This window comes from Carlito syrichta, unplaced genomic scaffold (genome assembly GCF_000164805.1).
Source record: "Carlito syrichta isolate Samal-C Ts95f unplaced genomic scaffold, Tarsius_syrichta-2.0.1 Scaffold305012, whole genome shotgun sequence".
Taxonomy (NCBI): Eukaryota; Metazoa; Chordata; class Mammalia; order Primates; family Tarsiidae; genus Carlito; species Carlito syrichta.
The window spans coordinates 177734-199986 of NW_007249108.1; the positions used below are offsets into that span (position 1 = coordinate 177734).

The following is a 22253-nucleotide window of genomic DNA, read 5'->3' on the forward strand; positions in this document are numbered from 1 at the left end:
GCCCAGGCAGGTCTCAAACCCGTGGGCTCAGGCAATTCACTCACCTCAGCCTCCCAAGGCACGGGATTACAGGCTGAACCACCGAGCCCGGCACTTTCTTTTTCTAAGTCTCAGTTTCCCCGCCTGTACAATGGGGCCCAGGAAGTTGAGTGGACCAGAGAGATGGTCCTGAGGGCTGGAGCTCTGTCTGACATTCCAAGACTGACCCCACAGCCCAACGACCAGGCCTCCTCCTCCCCCCGGCATCCCGTGTATTCTGAGCATCCCTGGCCTGAGCCAGCCCGCCTGGCAGGCCACCCCACACCCCTCTGCAGCAGGGCTTCCTCCCAGCCCCCACTCACTGCTAGTTCTGCCCAACCATTCTGCCTCTATCTCAAGTATTCCACTGCCCACTCAGGGCCCACAGACCCTTCACACTTTGGCCAGCTGGGAGGCCGTACTCACTCCTGCTCTTGGCCCTATTCCTGTCCTGAAAAATGGCATCGTCCCCTCAGCACGCAGCCACCTGCCCCCCACTATTCCAGGCCAGAAATGGGTGCGGGCTCTGGCGATTCTCAGCTGAGTACGTCTTGATCCGTCTGTTTCTCTCAGGCCCCATGCCCTCCCCCAAGGCCCCACCAAGCACACCCATGGTCAGGTGGCATACGGTCATACCACCTCTCATCAACCTCTGTTCTACCCCTTTGGTTCTGGTTCCAGCAAGTTTCTTTCTTTTTTTTTTTGTGAGTTGGAGTCTCACTCTATCGCCCAGACTGGAGTGCAGTGACTGTTCCTGGCCACCGCAGCCTCGACCTGCTGGGCTCCGGTGATCCTTCCGCCTCAGCCTTCCAAGGAGCTGGAATTACAGGCGCGCGCTACCATGCCCGGCTAATTTTTTGATTTACTGTAGAGATGAGGTCTCACCAAGTTGCCCAGGTGGGTCTCGAACCCACGGGCTCAGTCAATCCACTCACCTCAGCCTCCCAAAGTGCGGGATTACAGGCTGAGCCACCGAGCCCGGCTCTAGCAAGTTTCTTGAGTGCTGTTTCCCCATGTATGAAATGGGAATGACCATTGCATCTACTCCACGGAGTTGACAGGATCAAGTGAATCATATATGTCAAATGCCCAGAACGGCCCCTAGTGCAATCAATGGTGTGGTCAGTGCGTAGCATGCCAGCTCTCCAGCTTGTCTGTGATGCATGGGAACATGTGTTCAGGTGAGTTTGGGGTTCTGGGGGCTATTGTACGTTGTATGTTGCTGTTGTTTGCTGTGTGTGCCAGGGACACCTGTGATCTGCTGCACACAGTGCCTCTCCAGTGGACACGTGGGAGAGCACTCAGGCAACGCCTGTGCTTTGTGTGCATGTGCTGGCACGGTGGGACTGTGTGCACACGTGCCTTAGGTTTCGAGCCTGTGAGAGGCCTGTTGCACACGTATGTGTTTCAGAGGAACGTGTGAGCAAGCGTGCATATGCTTACATGTGCAGGCCCCAGCCATGCAGGCCCCTCCTTGCTGCCGGTGTCGTGGGAGCCTCAGGACCCCGAGGGGGGAGCTGCTGCTGGCGGATGTGGCCAAGATGGATGGATTTATTTAGATTAAGGCGGTGGGAAAGACTGGAGGGTTGTACGTGCTGGGAGGAGGGAGGCTGGGCTCTGAGAGTGACACCCAAGCATGCATGCTCCCCTGGTCTGGGGCCCTCTCTACTCCCCTGGAATTGGGGACCCCATTTTACTTCCCTGGACTTGGGGCCCCTGCTCTGCTCCCTGACTTGGAACCCCCACTCTGCTTCCCTGGACTTAGGGCCCATTCCCCTCCTTTATGAGTGCCCCTAGTCACTGTGAAGAGCTGGGCTCGCCCCCTCTTGGACCACTGACCCTCCTGCCTGGCCAGTATAGGAGGAATCAGGAGACTTCCTGACGCCCAGCTCTCTTTTCATGGGCTAAGGGGGCACCCTGGGGTCCCTTCCTTTTTTCTGCTTCAGGGCCCCCAAGGGCAGAAGAGTGCAGCAAGTGAGGGTGCCTGCTCCCTGAGTGTGACACCCTGGATGACTCAGTGGCTCCTCCCCGGAGCACAGAGCCCTGAAGAAAGAATGTTGTCACATAAGCCTATCTCCCCAAGGCAACTCTCCAGGCCTTCTGGGGTTGGCTGGAGCTGGAACTGACTCTGAGCCATTGTGTGAACAGCTGGAGTGTCAGAGAGTCACCCAGGATGGCCCAGGAGGTTCTCGCTGGTCCTCCAGCCTGTCATCTATGCCACCCCTCCACCACCATCTCCCAGGGCTCCATATCACTGGTTCATTTGACCAGAAGCCACCTGAGAGATGGCTGTCTAACTCCTAATTGTGTAGATGGGGAAACTAAGGACCAGAGAGGAAAACAACTCATTGAAGCCTACACAGGAAGTCTGTGACCCAACAGTCAAGGAAGTCTCATCCATGGAATGAGATGTGTGACAGATTCTCATGCCACTGACTCAGGAGTGCAGCCCCCTCCTCCTTAAAACACCCCAGTTAGGATAATGGTGACTAGAACCTTCTCTTTGGCCAGTCAAAAAGGCAGAACTTTAGCACAGGGATAGCTCATTGAGATGACCTGTTTGAACCTCCCCGAATAGAGGGGAAAGAATCCAGAGACCCTCTCAGTCCTATAGTGAGTCTGAGGACCATGGTGAGGAGAGCCGAAACACTCGTTTCATAAAGAGCAAGGCCAGCCGTGACCCCTGGGTGCTCCTCACGGCATCTACATGCGTCCCAAGCTCATTTGCATGGTCTATCTTCACCCCATAGCCTGAATCTAACTTTTTGCTGTGTGACTGGGGCATAATTCTATCCCTCTCTGGGCCTCTGCTGACCATTCAAGGGTCTCTGCTAGCTCGGTGTCTTAGAGACGATAAGCCACCCTAGCCCCAAGCCCCACAGGAGAGGATGGAGTGCCCCTCGGGACAGGGTCGGGGCTGCATGCCATGAGGGCCCAGCCCACAGCCAGCCAGCCTTCCAGAGCCAGGCCAGCCCTGCTGTGGTGACCTCCCCTCTCCTGGCCAGCCGACCAGATTCCTCCTTTAGAATAATAAACAGTGCGGCTGGCCAGGGAGGTTGAAACGACCCCTCCCCCATCCTTGCCGCTAATGATTTTCTTTGGCTGAGATCTCTGGCAGGAAGCGGGGAGTTGGGGGCACCCTCCGAGGGGTAGATGGGCCTCTGTGGGGGCTGCTGGCTCCGCCTGGGCGCGACTCCCTCCTGCCTGTGGAGGCCTGGTATCCAGCTGGAGGGGCCGGGGCAGAGAGCTGGGATGGGGACGCTGTGTGGGAGGCGTCCAAAGGACCGGGCTCTGAGTCTGCAGCATTTCGTAGACGGGAGAGGAGGAAACAGGGGGCTCTCGGCCAGCGCGTCTGCAAGGCGGGGAGTGGGAGCCGGATAGCAGATTGGCTCAGGTTGTGTCTCGGGACATTGGGCAGAGCTAGGACTGAAAGTCCACAGGCCGGCCCGGCCTCGGGCCTCCCCTAACGTGTGGATCGCAGCCCTTGTTCACTCCAAAGCCCAAGATCAGCCACCAGGGCAGCAATGGCACGAGAGGATCATGTGTCGGGCTCGAACCTGCTCCCGAGCCCTGGACTGGAAGCTGGAGGAGCGCGACGGGGAGGCGGGGGCCAGCTGGGCACGGCCCTAGGCGCTGGCCAGGCTGGGCAGCCCACAGCACAGGAGGCTCCAGATTGGCTTATCGCGCAGTCACTTCCCTTCATGCCTCTCTGCAGCTCCAGACCCACCTCTGGCCTCTTCCTGCCCATGCTGCTGGCTGGCCCTGGCATACCTGACTCTTGGTGTCATGTAGGGTCTGAGGGGTGGCTGCTAAAGCAGGAATAAAGCAAAGACGCCCCCAGCTCAATCTGTCTCTGCTTGTTCTTCTTTCTCTGGGTGCCTCTGACATGCCGTCTTTGTCCCTCTGCTTCTGTCATTCCAGGTTCTGTCTCCTTCTCCGACAGGCTCTGCTGAGGAAACTTGATTGTGCTTCTTTCTCTCTCAGAGCCTCAGTTTCCCTATCCAGACCCACGGGTGGGGTGAGCAGCTTGGCTTAGTGGTTCTCAAGGACCTTTGAAGCCTGGCTGCTGGAAGGGGCCTCTCTAGGCCCACCACGGCCCCTCTCCCGTGGGCCCCTCATGCTGCTCTGGCAGAGTAAAGGGGGCCAGGCCCACCCCCACATTCCACAGCCCTGACTCCCCACTTCCCTTCCCACAGCCCCCGGCTGCCTCCACTTCCTGTTGTGCTTCGGAGCTGTGGGAGTTCTCTGGGCTCAGGCCCCCCCCCCCCCCCCGGCCCCCCCCCCCCCAGGCCTTTCATCACACTTTCCCAAATATTTGTCCTGGCAGATAAGAGCCTGGTATTGGAACTGTCACCCGGAGAACGGGCTGTCAGAGCTGGCGGGCCCTGGACACCGTCCAGCTCAACCTCTCCACCCCACTGTCATACAGGGAAACTAAGGCCCGAGAGAGGCCAGGGACCCCAGCAAGGTCACATGAGAGTTAGAGCAGAGCCAGAGCGGGGTCCAAGCACCCCGAGGCCGAGCCCCGGACAGAGAGGAGCGGACCCGTGGTCAGGAGTGCCCTCTCAGCCTTGGACTTCAGCTCGGGCACGAGGCAGGATGGCCCAGGCTGGGACTTACGCTGCAGGAGGCAGGTGCTAAGACAGGTCTGGCACACTGCGGCCCGTCCTGGGCCTGACCCCTGTTTACCTCTGCAGGACTCACCATGAGGCTTCTGGGTGCGATGCCAGCTCTGGTCCTCAAAGGTAGGTCGACTGGAGGCAGGAATAGGGCCCGGGGAGCTGCCAGATGGGATGCTGGAGCTACAGTGGTGGTGGAGGCTGGCAGCAAGGTGTGAGAGCCTGTTTCCTGTATCTTCAGTGGACCTTGGCCAGGCCTCCTCCACTGCCTCAGATGGTGCCAGGGGACCCCTATTGTCCAGAACCATCAGCTCCACTCCTCTGCTGGACCCTCCAGACCCACTCACTCTCCAGCCCCCTCCAGGCCTCCACCTCTCCCCCGTCTGGCCAGACCCCTGGTTGGCTAGAGTTCCTGAGTCCCCACTCAGAAGTTCCCACTCAGAAGGCTTCTCTCAGCAGCCTCCACTCCCGCCTGGCACATCTTCAGCTCTCCAGAGGCCGGTGCTGAATGGCCTGCCCGACAGCCTGGTGTGGGATGGACTGCCTGGCGGGAGCCCTCCTACCTGTGCCTTTCTGATGGTCATCTCCAGGGAGCGTGGGGGCATGGCTCACAGAATCCTTCCCCAGGAAATGGCATGGCGGGGACCGATCCTTTCACACACCCCCAAGCCCAGCCCCCTTCAGCCCACAGGGACCTCAGTCTGCCCCACTCTGAGCTACCTGAGATCCCGCTCCCTCCCCGGCAGGGCTGCCTCTGGGCTTTGGTGGAGGCAGTCACAGGGAAGGGGCTCAGAAAGTGACCTGGGAAGTGATGCAGGAACTGGAGGCCAGAGAATTGCTTCCCGAGGATTTCCTGGCCCCTCTCCTGCCTCCTGCCGTCACGGCTCTGCCAATGGGCTCTGAGACTAGAGTCTGGAGGAACTGAGTCAGGCGGTCGGGGGTATCCCCGGGGCCTGGCACTGGGCGAGGTCTCAGGGCCTGGGCAGGGGGTCCAGTCTGTGTTGGAGAAGGGAGCACGTGGGTCTGTGCTTGAATGGCCTCCCCCAGGGCCGCTCTGGTGCTGCGGCCCCGCACCCTGATGCCGATCCTCCCCTCCTAAAGGCCAGCTGCTGCTGCCCCTGCTGTCGCTGCTGGGACCACAGGTCTCTGGAGACCTGATCATCGCACCCCCGGGGCCAGAGCTTGTCCTCAACATCTCCAGCACCTTCATCCTGACCTGCTTGGGTTCAGCCCCGGTAGCGTGGGAGCGGCTGTCCCGGGAGCCCCCGCAGGACATGGCCAAGGCCCAGGATGGCACCTTCTCCAGCATGCTGACACTGACCAATGTCACCGGGCTAGACACGGGAGAATACTTCTGTGCCCACAGTGGTGCCCGTGGGCTGGAGCCCCGTGAGCGGAAGCGGCTCTATATCTTTGTGCCAGGTGAGGGGCTGGCCAGCGTGCCCACTCACCAACCTCAACTGAAGGCGTGGGGGTCTGGCAGAGCTCGAGTGAAGGGGAGTGCAGATAGGCAGGCAAACCCTGGGGTCCCGGTTCAGCCAGGCCTGCACTCCCTCCCACTCCTTGGTCTGGGTCTGTTTGCTTCCTGCCCCCAAAGAGCCCTCCAGCCTGCCCCTCCGCCCCCCATCCCGTCCCCATCCTGCAGGCTCTTCAGCGTGTGGCTTATCTTCTTCCCTATTCCGGCATTGCAGGCATCAAATGCCAGGGCTAGAAGGGACCCCTAGGAGCATTCTTATCCTGTAATGGAGAGGCCAAGTGCCAGAGGGGGTGGAAGACTTGCTCAAAGTCACACAGCAATTCAGGGAAGTCAGAACCCAGGTCCCCTCCCCTCATTCATGGCTCCACCCAGCAGATCCCACCATGGGCTTCCTCCCGAATGAGGCCGAGGAACTGTTCATCTTTATCACGGACATAAATGAGGTCACCATACCGTGCCGAGTGACAGACCCGCAGCTGGTGGTGACGCTGCATGAGAAGAAAGGTGATATCGCGATGCCTTTCCCCTACGATCACCAGCGTGGCTTTTCTGGCACCTTTGAGGACAGAAGCTACATCTGCAAAACCACCATTGGGGACAGGGAGGTGCATTCCGATGCCTACTATGTCTACAGACTCCAGGGTGAGCTCCCTTTCTGGCCCGGCGCCCTTCTCGGAGGCACAGCCCTTTACAGTTTACAAAGCGTACAGCCGCGTTGCTCATGGGAGTCTCGCTACAGCCTTGGAAAGGAGGTTGTGCTCTCCCATTTATAGATGGGGAAGCTCAGCTCAGAGAGGATGGAGTCTGCCCGCGGTCATGGGTGTTAGTGGTGGCGCTGGGCTGAATGACATGGTAGGATAGGCCCAGGCTTTGGAGCAGGCTTTCAATCCCAGCTAAGACTTTACACAAAGCACATAATCTCTCCAACCCTGTCTTCTCCTCTGCAAAGTGGGGGTGAGAAGACTGCCTACCTCGTAGGATTATGATGAAGATTAAATAAAACAAAACATGGCAGGTACTTGGCACATGCTGCGTGCTCCATACATTTCCCCTGCACTTAGATACCCAGAGAGTACTCTGACTTTTAGACCGCACTAACAGAGTCAGCCCCGTAGAGACGAATTTTTTTTACTTCATTCACTGTGGTAGCCCCAGTGCCTAGAATAGTACTTGGCGTAGAGAAGGATTCAATAAATATGTTGAACGAATGAATTGTCTACACCAGCCAGCCCTTTCTCTCTGCACCCTGCTTCACCCCTGTACTGCAGTGTTGGTGGTAAGTGTGTTGAATGAATGAATCGTCTACACCAGCCTGTCCTTCCTCTCTCCAATAAATATATTGAATGAATGAATCGTCTATACCAGCCAGCCCTTCCTCTCTGCACCCCTGCCTCACCCCCGGGCTGCAGTGCTGGTGGTAAGTGTGTCGAATGAATGGTCTACGTCTACACCAGCTAGCCCTTCCTCTCTGCACCCCCTGCCCCACCCCCGAGCTGCAGCACCAGTGGTAACGCCCCCAGGCCTGAGCCACCCTCTGTCTACCAGTGTCATCCATCAACGTCTCCGTGAGTGCAGTGCAGACTGTGGTCCGCCAGGGCGAGAACATCACCCTCATGTGCATCGTGATGGGAAACGAGGTGGTCAACTTCCAGTGGAAATACCCCCGCGGGGAGGTAATGCTGGGCCAGGCAGGGTTGGAGGGTGGGCGGGGACGGCTGTCCCGACTGCAGCCCGACTGCTCACAGACCCCCTGATGCGAGGGCCTGCCCTGCAGAGTGGGCGGCTGGTGGAGCCAGTGACTGACTTCCTCCTGGACTCGCCCTACCAAATCCGCTCCATCCTGCACATCCCCTATGCCGAGCTGGGTGACTCCGGGACCTACATCTGCAACGTGACGGAGAATGTGAATGGCCACCAAGACGAAAAGGCCGTCAATGTCACCGTGCTTGGTGTGTGCTCGGGCTCAGTCCCAACTGCATCTGAGCGGGACCCAGAGCTTGTCACAGCCCGGGGCACAGCCAGTCACACCCCAGGGCAGCTCCCAACCGAAGCCTCAATTTCGGGGTGAACTCAAAATAAATGCAATGCTAGACCCCAATCCAATCCTGTCTCCATTCAGCCTTTCTGCGCAGCTGGAACCCCAACCCCCACCTGCTTTCTAATCCCAACGCCATCCTAGGCCCAGGCAACCCTGTCCACAAATTCAATCCCAGCCTTAAGCCCGCACTCCAAAACCGAGCCAGAACAGAGAACTACAACTCCAATCCCCACCCCGAGGCCCCAAGATCCACATCAGCCCCAAACCCGGCCTCCCCTCCAGGCCCAGCTGCTGTCCCAACTCAGCCCCGGCTCGGATGACTCCATCGAGTGTTGGGGTCCTAAAACCTGAAACCGCAACCCCCAGAACAGGCCCCAGGCCCGTCCCCAAACCGCCCAGGCCCCGCCCCTCACGTCTGCCCCTTTCAGAGAGCGGGTACGTGCAGCTGCTAGGAGAGCTGGACTCGCTGCAATTTGCTGAGCTGCACCGGAGCCGGACGCTGCAGGTGGTGTTCGAGGCCTACCCGCCACCCACCGTCCTGTGGTTCAAGGACAACCACACCCTGGGCGACTCCAGCTCCGGCGAGTTTGCCCTGTCTACTCGCAACGTGTCTGAGACCCGGTGAGCAGCCGCTCCCGCTCCGTTCCTGAAGCTGTTGTCTTTCCTGAGAGCCTGCGAGGTGCCAGGCGCTGGGGACGCCGCCAGAGCAGGCGGTTCATCCCTTCCAGTTTCTAGGCTTGGGAGAAACACGCGGGTCAGATGGTCATCCAGATGTTCAGTTATCCTTGTGACGGGTGGGGGCTGGCCTGCTGCCAGGAAGGAGACCAGATGCCTGGGGCAGAGGGTGCCAGGCAAGCCATCGCTCAGCCCGGAGGCTAGAGATCAGCAGGCTGACGGAGACTGTAACAAGTCAGGATAACCAGGGTCAGGCCCTCTTGGCTCAGTGGCTCTCCTTATTCAGGAGCCTGGGCTCGAGGCCTGCCTCCGCTACTGACACCTGTGTGATCTTGGCAGGCCACCCCCCATGGCTCAGATCTGTACCAGAAGGATGAGAGGTCTGTGAGAGTTCTTCTAGCCCTGACAGCTGTCCTTCCTGCTCCCCAGGTATGTGTCAGAGCTGACACTGGTGCGGGTGAAGGTGGCAGAGGCTGGCTACTACACCATGTGGGCCTTCCATGAGGATGCGGAAGCCCAGCTCTCGTTCCAGCTGCAAGTCAATGGTGAGGATCACCCCTCCCACATCCCTTTCTTTCCTGCACCATCCACCTCCCAGAGGAAGAGCTGGAGAGGAACCAGGGACCTGGGTTCTAGACCACTGGCCCACTGTTGTGTGAACCTGGCATGTCACGTCTCTGAGCCTCAGTTTCCCCAGTGTACAAGGAGGCCACCAGGCCAGAAAACCTCAGGCATTCATGTACCAATGGCATGATTTTTTCTTCTCACATGCCACCTATACTGTTCTGCTATTTCAGTAGTTATTTATTGAGCAGCTGCAACATACCAGTCTGTTCAGTGTTCTTTTTTTTTTTTGAGTTGGAGTCTCACTCTGTCACCCAGACTGGAGTGCAGTGGCCGCTCCCAGCCACCACAGCCTCGACCTGCTGGGCTCCGGCCATCCTTCCGCCTCAGCCTTCCAAGTAGCCGGAACTACAGGCGCGCACTACCACGCCTGGCTGCTTTTTGATTTATTGTCGAGATGAGGTCTCGCCAAGTTGCCCAGGCAGGTTGCGAACCTGCGGGCTCAGGCAATGTTCATTGTTCTTAAGCCTCCCTGCCTCTGCACAGCTCATATCCTAGCAGGGGAAGATAAACATTAAACAGCTTGTGGGGAGGAGGGGACCCTAACAAGACACATAGGTTGAAAGGGTAACAAATCCTGTGGGAGAAAACAAGGCAAAGGAGGGAAGGCTGAGTGCTGGGCATGGCGGGTGGCGAGAGTTGCACTTTTAAATATGGTGGTCAAGGTTGGCTTCATGGAGGAGGTGACATTTGCGTGGGTTCTTGAAGAAGTTGGGGACATTAACCAAGTGGATATTTGGGGAAAGGATACCCTAGGAGGGGCAAGGCCACAGAAAGGGCAGAAAGGCCTGTGTGGCCAGAATGGAGGGGGCATAGGGGACAGGAAGAGGGGTGAGTGATACAGTCAGAGCAGAGACAGGGGTGGGGGTGGGAGTGCGCAGATCACGTAGGCCCTTGTGGCCTGGTGCAGACTTTGGCTTTTACTGTGGCTGAGATGAAGAGCCATGTCAGGGTTTGGAGCAGAAAAATGACATGCTAGTGACCTAATGTTTTGCCAATTGGCTTTCTAAAAATACATTTATTTTGAAAGACAAAATTTAACCTCTCGATCGCAGATGGAAAATCAGCATCACATGTCATACATATAAAGCAATCACTAAAATAAACTCAGGGAAAACAAAACAATGCTATTAAGTTCTGGCTTCTCGAGTTTGGCTGCCCTGGGCCCCAAGCTTAGGCCTGGTCTCTCTTTGTTAAAAGGGAAGATTAGAAGTCTCAGAGAGGTGTGAAAGCCAGACTAGCACCCTACTGAGGGTTTCCCTTTGAAGTACCAGGAGGGGCGTCCATGGTTTTAGCACTGGGATTCCTGGGGTTTGATGTTCCCCTGAAGTCTGCAGCCCATCCCCCAGGGATCTCCCCCCAGGGCCTTCCTGCTGACTGTCTGCTGACCTCCCCTTCCCAACTCTGTGTCTTCTCCTGCAGTCCCTGTCCGAGTGCTGGAACTGAGCGAGAGCCACCCTGACAGCGGGGAGCAGACAGTCCGCTGTCGCGGCCGGGGCATGCCCCAGCCCCACGTCCTCTGGTCGGCTTGCAGGGACCTCCGAAGGTGAGCAGCCCCAGGGTGTGGGTCTCCTAGAGTGCTCACAGCCAGCCTTAAGGGCCCAGAGAAGGTTGTCCAGTCCCGCCCCTTCCTCTTGGCACCTTGCTGCAGGCTGGAGCACTGTCCTGGGGGCCGACCAGCACCTCCTTGGAGATGCTCTGCCCGGCATCTCTTTTCCCTGCTTGACCCCTGGGTTGTCCTCGGCTCCGTGCAGTGCAGGAGCTGTGCCTGAGATCAGCTCTGCACCCCTGGCCGGCTTCTCCTAGTGTTGTGGACAGAGGCAGGGTGGAGTTCAGGGTCTGCCTCCACCCTGGCACACTGTGTGCTCCTGGGGTCAGATGAGAGTAAGGGACTTTGCAGCCGGGGTTCTCAGTGCTGGGATGGGAGTGCCCCCTGCTGATCCATGGAGGGACCACAGGAGGAACCGACCCAATGGAGGGTGGTGGGAACTGGACACTCTTGGCCTCCCTCCAAGTGGCACTGCCTGCTTTGGGCCTCTGCTCCCCACCTGCGGGGGCAAGAGGCTGGAAGCCCACCTGACTGACTCCCCCACAGGTGTCCACTTGAGCTGCCGCCCACGCCGCTGGGGAACAATTCCCAGGAGGAACTGGAGACCAACATGACCTACTGGGAGGAGGAGCAGGAGTTCGAGGTGGTGAGCACCCTGCACCTGCGGCACGTGGACCGGCCCATGTCCGTGCGCTGCACCGTGCACAACGCCGCGGGCCAGGACACTCAGGAGGTCATCGTGGTGCCACACTGTGAGTCCCCTGGTCTGGCCGCCCCAGCAACCCCCAACCCCCACATCGACCCTGCTGAACTGGGGACCGTGCCTGTGCGCTCACAGTTGGTCAAGAGGGTCAGCAAGCCCACGGCAGACAGGAGTGTTGTGGGTCCCTCTGCAGTGTGCTCCTGTGTGGGTCCACTGCACACCCCATGGGCACATGTGTGTACAAACACATCTGTAAACCAGGGACATGATAGCACTGTCTTCGTATGTGTAGTGCATGTCAGCTGCATGTCTGTTGTCAGCCATGTTCATGCACTGCCTGATCCGTGAACACAGGTACAATCCCTATGTGTCGATTTTTTTTTTTTGAGTTGGAGTCTCACTCTGTCTCCCAGACTGGAGTGTAGTGGCACACTCCCAGTCACCGCAGCCCCGACCTACTGGCTTCCAGTGATCTTTCTACCCCAGCCTTCCAAGTAGCTGGAACTACAGGTGTGCGTCATCATGCCCGGCTACTTTTTGATTTATTGTAGAGATGCGGTCTCGCCAAATTGCTGAGGTGGGTCTCGAACCCGTGGGCTCAGGCAATCCACTTGCCTCAGCCTCCCAAAGTGCTGGGATTACAGGCTGAACCATCGAGCCCGGTTCCCCGTGTGTAGATTTGTAAACCGAGTGTGCCCAGTCCCCAGGCACCTGTAAAGCTCATGTCCATGGGCACACCCTGGAGTATGCAAGAGCATGGCCTGGAGCTACAGCCACAGGGCTGGACCAACTAGCAGGGCTGAGGGCTGTGAGGGCAGCCTGTCCATGTGTTTGTAAACCATGTGCGTGAGCATATGTGATCCCCAGACGTGTGTGCACACCCACAGTGTCTGTGTATCTGTGCATGTGGGTGCACAGCCCCATAGCTGGCATGACCACAGCTGTAAGCATGTCTAGGGGCGCATCTTCCTGGAAAAATGTGCAAGCCTAACCCCTTGTACACAGGCCTGTTGTGCTGTACCTTTCAGCTGGCAAGTGCACGTGCCATGTTGTTCTTGTGCTGGGAACAGTGTCTGGCGGGGCTGGGGTGCACCTGCATGCCTCCTCGCCACCCTGTTCCCTGGAGGCATGCACTCTGTTTACTTACCAGCTCCTTCACTCAGAAGATAGTTATGGGGACCCGAGTTCTCCCCAAATACATGGCCAAAGGGCCCTTGCTTGCCCTCCCAGGGCCCACAATCCAGAGCCAGAAGGCAGACCAGGAACTTAGCAGTCAACTTGGAGTCACCACTGTGGGGAGAAAGCCCAGAGAGAGAAGGGGCCCCATACCTAGCTGTGGGATTCAGGAAGATGTCCTAGGAAAGGGAACCTACAGGTGAAAACCTAGACAATGCCCAGGAGTGAGCCCAGGGAGGGATGGTGTGCCAGTCAGAGGGAAGGGCCCGTACACAAAACCCAGATGCAAAGTGGGCTCTAGAAATCGAAGGAATTCAACTCAGCCTGACTGGAGCATAGAGTATGTGCTATTTGGGGGCTGGGGGGAGAGGAAAGAGAAGGATGTGGAATGGGACTGGGTCCTGGGGGCAGTGGAGCCAAAGCCAGCAGGGCGCAAAGGCCACATGAGGGATTTGAACACTGTGTATACTCAAGCAGGTCCAGGGCAGGGGTATGCACGCCTGTTGAGACCTGCTGCCACCCCTGCCTTGTGCAGATGGACAGGACAATGCCCTTGTGTCATCTACACTCCCACGCGCACACACAGCTCTGCACAGATGGCCTCTGGGCAGCCAGTGTGCACTGCCTGAGCCACACCAGTTCTGGTGGGACTGAGGCCCGAGGGGAGCCATTGCTGCATCCGGGACTGGGCTGGCTGCATGGAGTCTCCTGAGCAGAGGTGGCATCCTTCCTAGGACCCAGATGCATCCAGTGGGAGAAGGAAAAGGAGAGAGTGACATCGGTCTGGGACCCTGAGGAAGAAGGGACAGGAAGGGAGAAGTAGGACAGGGGAGCAGAGGAGGGAAGCATGGGACAGAGGAGGAGGGACCCATTCCCAGGAGGCCTCACGGGTGGCCGGTGGGGCAGGCAGGGGAGTGCAGGTCTGGGGGCAAGAGTAGGGAAGGAAGGGAAGGTGTGCAGTCAAGGCCTGGGGTTAGCCTGACTTGCCTGGCCAGCCCCAGGGGGATGCACCTGAGAACTCCCATCCCTGGCCCAGCCTCAGCAGTCCTTGGGCTCAACCGGGAAAAGGCAGCCTTCTCTCTGCAGCCTGGGTCCACCAGGTGTGGGAGCTGTCCTTGCTCCTGTGTCACTCAGTCCATGGGCTCCTGGTCAGCATGAGACTTAAAGTCTGGCCCAGCTATGACAGCCCAACAAGGGTGTGGCTTCAGAAGAGTCCAGTCCCTGGGGCTCCCGGCGAGTGGGAGGCCAGGCCGTGGACAGGAACCCGAGAAGGATTCTGCACCTGGCCTGGAGCTACAGCCACAGGGCTGAACCCACCGGTGGGGCTGAAGACTGTGAGGGCAGCAGTGATGGAACTGGTTGTTCTGGCGGGGCCCGGGCTACTCCCAGGAGAGACTGGAGGTGTGGCCCAGCACAGGGGACTGAGGGCTGACATTACTGAGGGCTGAGGGCTGGATGGGGACAGAGCAATCGGTGAGTCCAGAGGTGAGTGGGAGAGTGGGAAGGAGCACAGGAGTGTCCGGTCTGCTCACAGCGAGCTTCTGCTCTGCCTCCAGCCCTGCCCTTCAAGGTGGTGGTGATCTCAGCCGTCCTAGCTCTGGTGGTCCTCACCATCGTCTCCCTCATCATCCTCATCATGCTTTGGCAGAAGGTAAGCTCCGCCTGGCCTCCTGGATGCAGAGGGACACACCATTATCTTGCACAGACCTCCCACCCCTTGAGTGCTGCGTGGTCCAGCCACATGTGGGCCCTGAGGGAGCTCAGGTGGGAACTCACTCAGAGGGATGCTGGGTGTCCAGGCCTGGCCCCAACTGTTCAGGATTCCTACTTCTGCTGTGTCCCGCAGTCTCCAGCCCTGCTCAGCCACCCTGGCTGGGGGACACAGACCTCCGGGTGGACTCTTCCGTCCTTACCCACAGGGCCCTGTGATGCTGACAATCCTGTTAGTCTCCTTTCAATGTCCTGTCTTGACATTCCACCGGGCTGGGTCCATGTTGGAGATTTCACATCCGGGCTGAAGCCCCTCATGTCTCTATCATTCTGGGAGTCCAGCCTTGGGCCTCCGGCACCCCATAGTTTCAACATTCTACGGTGCCCTCTTTCTTAGATTTTCACTATCACTAGCCCGGCATGGAGACTCTTACCTGCCTTCACTCTTCAAGGCCACCTGCTCCTCTATTCCCATCTGAGAAGAGCTGAAGCTCTGAGAGAAGCTGGGGGGAGGTTCCGATGACCAGGCCCTCGGCCATAGGCTGCTCCTCACCCCCTCTGCACCCTACCCAGTGGAGTCCTTGGCTCCTGTTCCCTTTGAGCCTGTGAAGGCCTTGGCTCAGCCGAGCACTTGCTGTGTGACTTCAGATATGCCCCTGTCCCTCTCTGGACCTCAGGATCTCTTGCCGTATCCATCTTAGAAGGGGCTGGACCTCACGGGTCTCAAAGCCAAAGGCCCCTTCTGACAACTCTTCCCCGGTCTTGGCTCTGCAGAAGCCACGCTATGAGATCCGGTGGAAGGTGATTGAGTCCGTGAGCTCGGATGGCCATGAGTACATCTACGTGGACCCCATGCAGCTGCCTTATGACTCCACATGGGAGCTGCCGCGGGACCAGCTGGTGCTGGGTCAGTCCTGGGAGGCCCCGCATGGCCGTCTGGAGGCCCAGGATGCGTGGGAAGACTGAGGCCTAGGGCTGGGCTTGCTTTCTCTGGCCCTCAGTTTCCCACTCTGTACAGTGAGGACTAGTGCAGAGGTCCTATGATTCTTTGGCTCTGCCCCTTTGTGGCAAGAGGAAGGACTGAGGATGGGCTGAGTACCAGGCTTGTGCTTGGTCTTGCTGGGGAAACTGAGGTAGTGTCAGGAGCTGTGTCGCCCTTGGGGGAGGAAGGCATCCAGGGACCAGTGATGGGGCTGAAAGCAGGCAGAACTCTGATGAGACACCACGAAGGACAGGACCAGGAAGCATGGTGGTGGTGGAAGTCTCTCTGGGGGGAATACCCTAAGTCCAAGTGGCTTAAGGACTGTCTAGGTTGACTTAAGAGATGGCTCTTCCCCATCCTTGGGTGGGAAGGGTGGGGGACACAGCATCTTCAGGGGTCTGGAACTGAGGGATCCTCTCTGCCCCAGGGCGCACCCTTGGCTCTGGGGCCTTTGGGCAGGTGGTGGAGGCCACAGCGCATGGCTTGAGCCATTCCCAGGCCACCATGAAGGTGGCCGTCAAGATGCTGAAATGTGAGTAGTCTTGGAGCCCGCTCCCTTCTTCCCCCCCCCCCGCCCACCCCACGTTTGGCCTCTCCCAGGCAGCCCAAGTCCCACTGAAGCCAGCAGCACTCTTGAGTCTGGTTTGGGAGAACAGCCTCCTCGCCCTGGCCTCTTGGCCCTGCCTCCTCCCACCCTCCTCCCCAAAGGGTGGGTCCTCACCACCCCTGGCCACCTGAGATCTCACAGTCAAGGGTGGGGCAGGAGATCCAGAAGAGGCCCCTGAGGCCCGCCTGGGCCCCCCTTCTCCTCAGCCACAGCCCGGAGCAGCGAGAAGCAGGCCCTCATGTCCGAGCTGAAGATCATGAGTCACCTCGGGCCCCATCTGAACGTGGTCAACCTGCTGGGGGCCTGCACCAAAGGAGGTACCGGACTGCTGCCCCAGGGCACTCTGGGCAGGGCCACCAGCCAAGGCCCAGCCCCTCCCACCCCTCCTCAGTCCCCGAGCCACAGGCACTCCAGCTGGAAGGTCCAGGCCTCCTCTTCCCTCTTCCCCCAAGCAGCCCAGCGCTCTCATTTCACAGTCCTGGGTGGGTGTGGGATTAAGAAACTCACACAGTCACAACATGTTCATGGCTGGAGGGCCCTTCAGGCCACCAGCCCCAGGGCTCCCAAGTCAAGATGTCCTTTGACACTTTTTATCTATTTATTTATTTTTTGAGTTGGCGTCTCACTGTGTCGCCCAGGCTGGAGTGCAGTGATACGCTCATGGCCACCCCAACATCGGCCTGCTGGGCTCCAGTGATCCATCCGCCTCAGCCTTCCAAGTAGCCAGAACTACAGGCACGTGCTACCATGCTTGGTTAATTTTTTTATTTGTTGTAGAGATGAGGTCTCACCAAGGTGCCCTGGCTGGTCTCAAACCCGCGAGCTCAGGCGATCCACTCCCCTTGGCCTCCCAAAGTGCTGGGATTCCAGGCTGAGCCACCGAGCCTGGCCCTTTAACACTTTTTAATGTCCACAATATATTTTGAAAACAAGCAATAGGTCATATGACACTGAGGTGAGTTCCATGTCCACCGCTGGAGACCCCCAACACGCTCTTGGGAGCTACCTCTATTCCAATTACAGCAAAGTCTCTTGGACCAACCGTGTTTATTTAAAGCACCGATTGCCGGTCAGGCTGCAAAAGAAAAAATAATGGCGATCACCATTTGTAGCTGTTTATGGTGAGATTTGGGATTTTCCTCAGTATTGTGCAATCAAAAAAAAAAATACAGAAGTACATTGTGTACACTGACTAGTTTAAGTCTGCAATGGTCACACATTTCAAAATCGTGTCCACGGGTATCTCCACGCTCCCACGGCCTGACGTTAGTGAGTGCGCTGCCTTTGAGTTTGACTGGCACCCTGACCCTAGAGTGGAGTGGCCTCTGTCTGCTCTGTGTGCTCGTTTGAGAATCGCCAGCCTGAGCTAGCCCACTGTGCTGGCCACATGGCAGGCCAGCAGGGCCGCATCTCTTATTAACCCTCATAGCCCTCAGGGGTGGGTGCCATTCGCCCCACTTAACAGGTGGGAAAGTGAGGCTCAGGGAGACCAGGCATCTGGCTTGCAGGCTCACAAGCAGGAAAAGACCCCTTTTGCAGGAGCCCAGGCCTCTCGGCCACCATGCCAAATGGCCCTCCATGTCCAGCCCCAAGGCCTCCCAGGGACCATCCCTGAGCCTGTCCCCCTGCAGGGCCCGTCTATATCATCACCGAATATTGCCGCTACGGGGACCTGGTGGACTACCTGCATCGCAACAAGCACACCTTCCTGCAGCGCCACCCCGATGCGCGTCGGCCGCCGCACGCAGAGCTCTATAGCAACGCGCTGCCCACTGGACTCCCCCTGCCCAGGTACTGGGAGGGAGGCCTGGGACCCAAATCCCTGGGGCACCCGGGAGCACCTGCTTGCACCCTCCTCATTCAGGAGGGGAAGCTGAGGCTGAGGGTGGGGGCAGAGATGCTTGGTGGGAAGGATGAGAGAGCCAAGGCCGTTCCCCCAGTCGGTCCATCCTAGACAAGAGAGTCACAGTATTGATGATCACGGACAGGGGGGAGGAGTGGACCCCCACTGCTGTCCCATGTGCCAGGCCCCATGCCGAGCCCTCACAACAGCCCTGTGCACAGGCGTCTTGCCTGTCTGGCCCAGGGCACACAGAGCAGAAGCCTCTCAGCCTTGGTGCTCTGAGCCCGCTGCCTCTGAAGCTCTGGTCCCCTCCACACCAGTCTTCCCACTCCCATCCTTTCCAGAAAGAGCATTTCTTTCTTTTGTTGTTGTTGTTGTTTTGAGTCGTGGTCTCACTTCAGGTTGAAGTGCTATGGCAAGATCACAGGCACAGTGCAGCCTCGACCTCCTGGGCTCAGATGATCCTTTCATCTTAGCCTCCTGTAGCTGGGATTACAAGCGTGCACCACCACGCTCAGCTAATTTTTTGTAGAGACGAAGTCTTGCTATGTTGCCCAGGTCTTGAACTCCTGGGCTCAAGCAATCCTCTCACCTTGGCCTCCCAAACAAAAGTACTGGGATTACGGGAGTGAGCCACCGCACCCAGCCACAAAGAGCATTTCTTAGTTCATTTGCTGACTGTGAAAGCAACTTCGGGAAAGCATATAAAAGACATCCCTCTGCCCTCCCCAGCGTTTTGATCAGTTTCCTGCCCATAGAGACATGTGGGTGCACATGCATGCACGGGCCCGCAGCTCTTTGGGGAGCTGGTGCTGCAGGCAGAGTATCAAGGCCATGGCTCCCTGCTGGGCCATGGCTCCCTGCTGGGCCATGGCTGGGACTCGCAGGGTGTGTGGCTGGGGTGCCGGGGAGTCTGCAGACAATCGCCTTCGCACACATCGGTCATATGAGCCTCGTCCTGGGGCGGCGGCGTCGCCTGTGGGGTGAACGCTCTGGGTCTGGTGCCGTCTTGGCAGTCCCAGCCAGGCCTGACAGAGTGGCTGAAAGGGCTCTCCGCCTGTGGTCATCTGTGTTGTGACGGACTGAGGAGGATGAAGGAGTGAGGGAGAGGAGAAGGCCCGAGCTGGGCCTCGTGGGCCCGGCGAGCAGGGCGGGGCGAGGGAAGCCTCAGCCACTCTTGCGACGTTCTCGCTTCCAGCCCCGTGTCCCCGACTGGGGAGAGCGACGGAGGCTACATGGACATGAGCCGGGATGAATCCATGGACTACGTGCCCATGCTGGACATGAAAGGAGACGTCAAGTACGCGGACATCGAGTCCTCCAACTACATGGCCCCCTACGACAACTACGTCCCCTCTGGTGGGTGGCCCCGGGGTCCTCACACCCACTGTGCGGTGATGCATCCTTTCCACAGCCTTTCACACTCCGGCCTTGTGGCAGTCCTGGGAGAAAGGGGGCCTCGTGCCCATTTCTGAGATTTGGAAACTGAGGACAGCCACCCGGCCAATGCTGTGGGTAGTGGAGCCCTGATCTAAAGCCCTGTGTATGGATTCTGCACCGCGCACACAGCCCGCAGGGAAGAGGGGTTGGGCTGGGAGCAGCCCTGGATCCTGGGGCCTGGGGAAAAAGTGGTCTGCTCAGAGCTGGCCCAGGATGATCTGTTGTTCCCAAGAAACAGGCAGGCCAGGCTGGGCAGAGGTGACCCAAGGACTAAAGATGCCGAAGTCTTTTTAGCGAGTGAGAGCACGCCAAACGAGGTGGGAGAGCTTTAAATTAGATGTGAGAAAATCCTTCTCTTTCCTAGAGGGTCAGTACTCCCTGTCTTGGGCATTTGGTCTCCTGGGAGCCAGAGGGCAGGGGTCCTGTAAGCCACGAGCAGGCACAGATAGCTGGTGACCCTCTGCTCTCCCTCAGCCCCCGAGAGGACCTACCGGGCCACTCTGATCAACGAGTCCCCCGTGCTCAGCTACATGGACCTCGTGGGCTTCAGCTACCAGGTGGCCAACGGCATGGAGTTCTTGGCCTCCAAGAATGTACGTGTAGTTGTGGCGGGCAGGGCGGAGCCTTGGGGAGGAGCATCACGACCACTCAGGTGGCGGGATGGAGCCCCCTCACACCTGGTGGCCCTCACACTTGGGCAGTGACACATTTCCCCAAAGCCCTTGACAGAGTGTCTGTCCCCACAATTGTCCTCAAGGCCTCTGCTCCCCTCTCCACCCACCCAGTGCGTCCACCGAGACCTGGCGGCCAGGAACGTGCTCATCTGTGAGGGCAAGCTGGCCAAGATCTGTGACTTCGGCCTGGCTCGAGATATCATGCGAGACTCGAACTACATCTCCAAGGGCAGCGTGAGTCCCTTCCCTGCCCCTTGGGACTGTCCCCGTGTGCCCTGGCCCGAGAAGCTGACTCCCTCTTGGTCAGCACGGCTGCAGCCCATGGGAGACCCCACTGTGTGCAGGGACAGGCAAGGCTTACCCAGCTGTGCATGGAGCCAGGGCGCAGCAGGGGCACGGTCGGCTGTCCTGGGCCTGGGGTGGGGGAGCAGGCCAGACGTGCTGTCCCAGGGGTGATGGGCAGGGCAAGAAGCCCAGGGGGAGGCAGGATGGATGAGCAGGCCACAGGCAGTCTTCGGGGATGGCCTGGTCAACCTCCAGCTCCCCAGAGGGGACGTGAGGCCCAGGGACCAAAGGCAGCCAGGATGAGAGCTGGGGGTGCTTGGCTTGTCCCTACTCCCCACCCCCTACTCAGGCCCTGGGGCTTTCCCCTGAGATGATGCCTGCACGTCCCTAGCCTCTGATCCTCGGGCCAGCACTGGGGGGTATATGGGAACCGTGCTGGGAGGAGATGGAGCCTCACGGGAGCAGGAGTGAGGGGAGGTGGTGGGGGAGACCCCAAGTGCGGCTTCGGCTAGGGTGCCAGCTGCTTGGGCCCTTGCCCTCAACACCTGTCCTGACGCCCCGCAGACATTCCTGCCCCTGAAGTGGATGGCTCCGGAGAGCATCTTCAACAGCCTCTATACCACGCTGAGCGATGTGTGGTCCTTTGGGATCTTGCTCTGGGAGATCTTCACGCTGGGTATGTGCCGCCTCTGCCCTGGCCACGCACGCCTCTGGCCCGTGGGGCCGCCTTTGCCCTGGCCATGCACACCTCTGGCCCGTGGGGCTGTGGGATGGGCCCAGGGGCAGGGGGCTCTGGTTCAAGTCCCAGCTCAGCTGTGCGACTTTGGCAAGTCCTTTGCCCTCTCTGGGTCTCTCTGTCTCCCCATCTGGGGATTGAGGAGCTGGGACAGTGACATCACAAAGCCTGCTTGGCCCCTGTGCTCTCCGGTTCTCTGTCCTGGGGAGGGTTGCAGTTTCTGCCCGGAACCCATGAAGGAACTCACATTTCCCAATGCCAGGGAATGTCCCCTCACCCACACCAGGGCCAGTGCACCTCTCCTCACCCTGTAGAAGAGGGCACCCAGAGCTTACACCTGCAATCCCAGCACTTCGGGAGACAGAGGCAGGAGGATTGCTTGAGGCCAGGCATTTGAGACCAGCCCGGGCAACATACTGAGACCCCATCTTTACAAAACATTTTTTAAAAGAAGCAGCAGGTCCTGCCACTGCTCTAGCCCCTAAGCCTGTTCCTCTTGTCTCTGTCTGGCAGGTGGCACCCCCTATCCGGAGCTGCCCATGAACGAGCAGTTCTACAACGCCATCAAGCGGGGCTACCGCATGGCCCAGCCTGCCCATGCCTCCGATGAGATGTGAGTGGGGCCTTACGCCTGCGGGAGGGTCTTGTGGGTGCAAACAATCGATACCCACTTTGACCGGCTCTAAGACAGAGATTTACTGACCAAGAGACTCGAACGCCTTAGTGTAACCAGGGATCCAGCAGTTCACAGGTTGCCAGCAGGAGCCTCAGGTTCTAGTCCTGGGCTCTGCAGTGCTCCCTGTAGCCTTGTTTTCTGGCTGGCGTACCCAAATGCTATCAGCAGTGCCCTCGAAAGTCCCAGAGCTGACTCTCTGGGGCTCGGGTGGAATCACAAGCCATCCAGAACCTGCTGCAGAGCTGAAGGGCGAACACTGTTGGCCAAGCCTGGGTCACATGCTCACCTGGGTATAGCCACCCAGGGAGCTGCGAGGATGGGGGTGCTGGGAGGGCTTCCCCAGGGAGTACCCAGAGGGAGAACAGGAAAACCACCCCCACACTCCCCCGCCCCCCAGCAGAAACCCTGACCCCCTCCCCTC

At 58.8% G+C, this 22253-nt stretch overlaps 1 protein-coding gene across 1 annotated transcript in view; it reads left to right on the forward strand.

Annotated features, from left to right (window-relative positions):
• PDGFRB (platelet derived growth factor receptor beta) overlaps positions 1-22253 on the forward strand; it is a 39502-nt gene that overhangs the window by 14142 nt on the left and 3107 nt on the right. The window contains exons 2-20 of the mRNA XM_008061049.2: positions 4716-4763; positions 5739-6059; positions 6490-6756; positions 7660-7787; positions 7889-8063; positions 8581-8773; positions 9257-9372; positions 10874-10997; positions 11547-11752; positions 14436-14530; positions 15364-15496; positions 15999-16103; positions 16385-16495; positions 17810-17969; positions 19220-19380; positions 19936-20054; positions 20247-20369; positions 20985-21096; positions 21670-21769. Coding sequence (XP_008059240.1) covers positions 4724-4763; positions 5739-6059; positions 6490-6756; positions 7660-7787; positions 7889-8063; positions 8581-8773; positions 9257-9372; positions 10874-10997; positions 11547-11752; positions 14436-14530; positions 15364-15496; positions 15999-16103; positions 16385-16495; positions 17810-17969; positions 19220-19380; positions 19936-20054; positions 20247-20369; positions 20985-21096; positions 21670-21769 — 2789 coding nt within the window. The 5' untranslated portion in view covers positions 4716-4723. The remainder of the gene's footprint in view (positions 1-4715; positions 4764-5738; positions 6060-6489; positions 6757-7659; positions 7788-7888; positions 8064-8580; positions 8774-9256; positions 9373-10873; positions 10998-11546; positions 11753-14435; positions 14531-15363; positions 15497-15998; positions 16104-16384; positions 16496-17809; positions 17970-19219; positions 19381-19935; positions 20055-20246; positions 20370-20984; positions 21097-21669; positions 21770-22253) is intronic.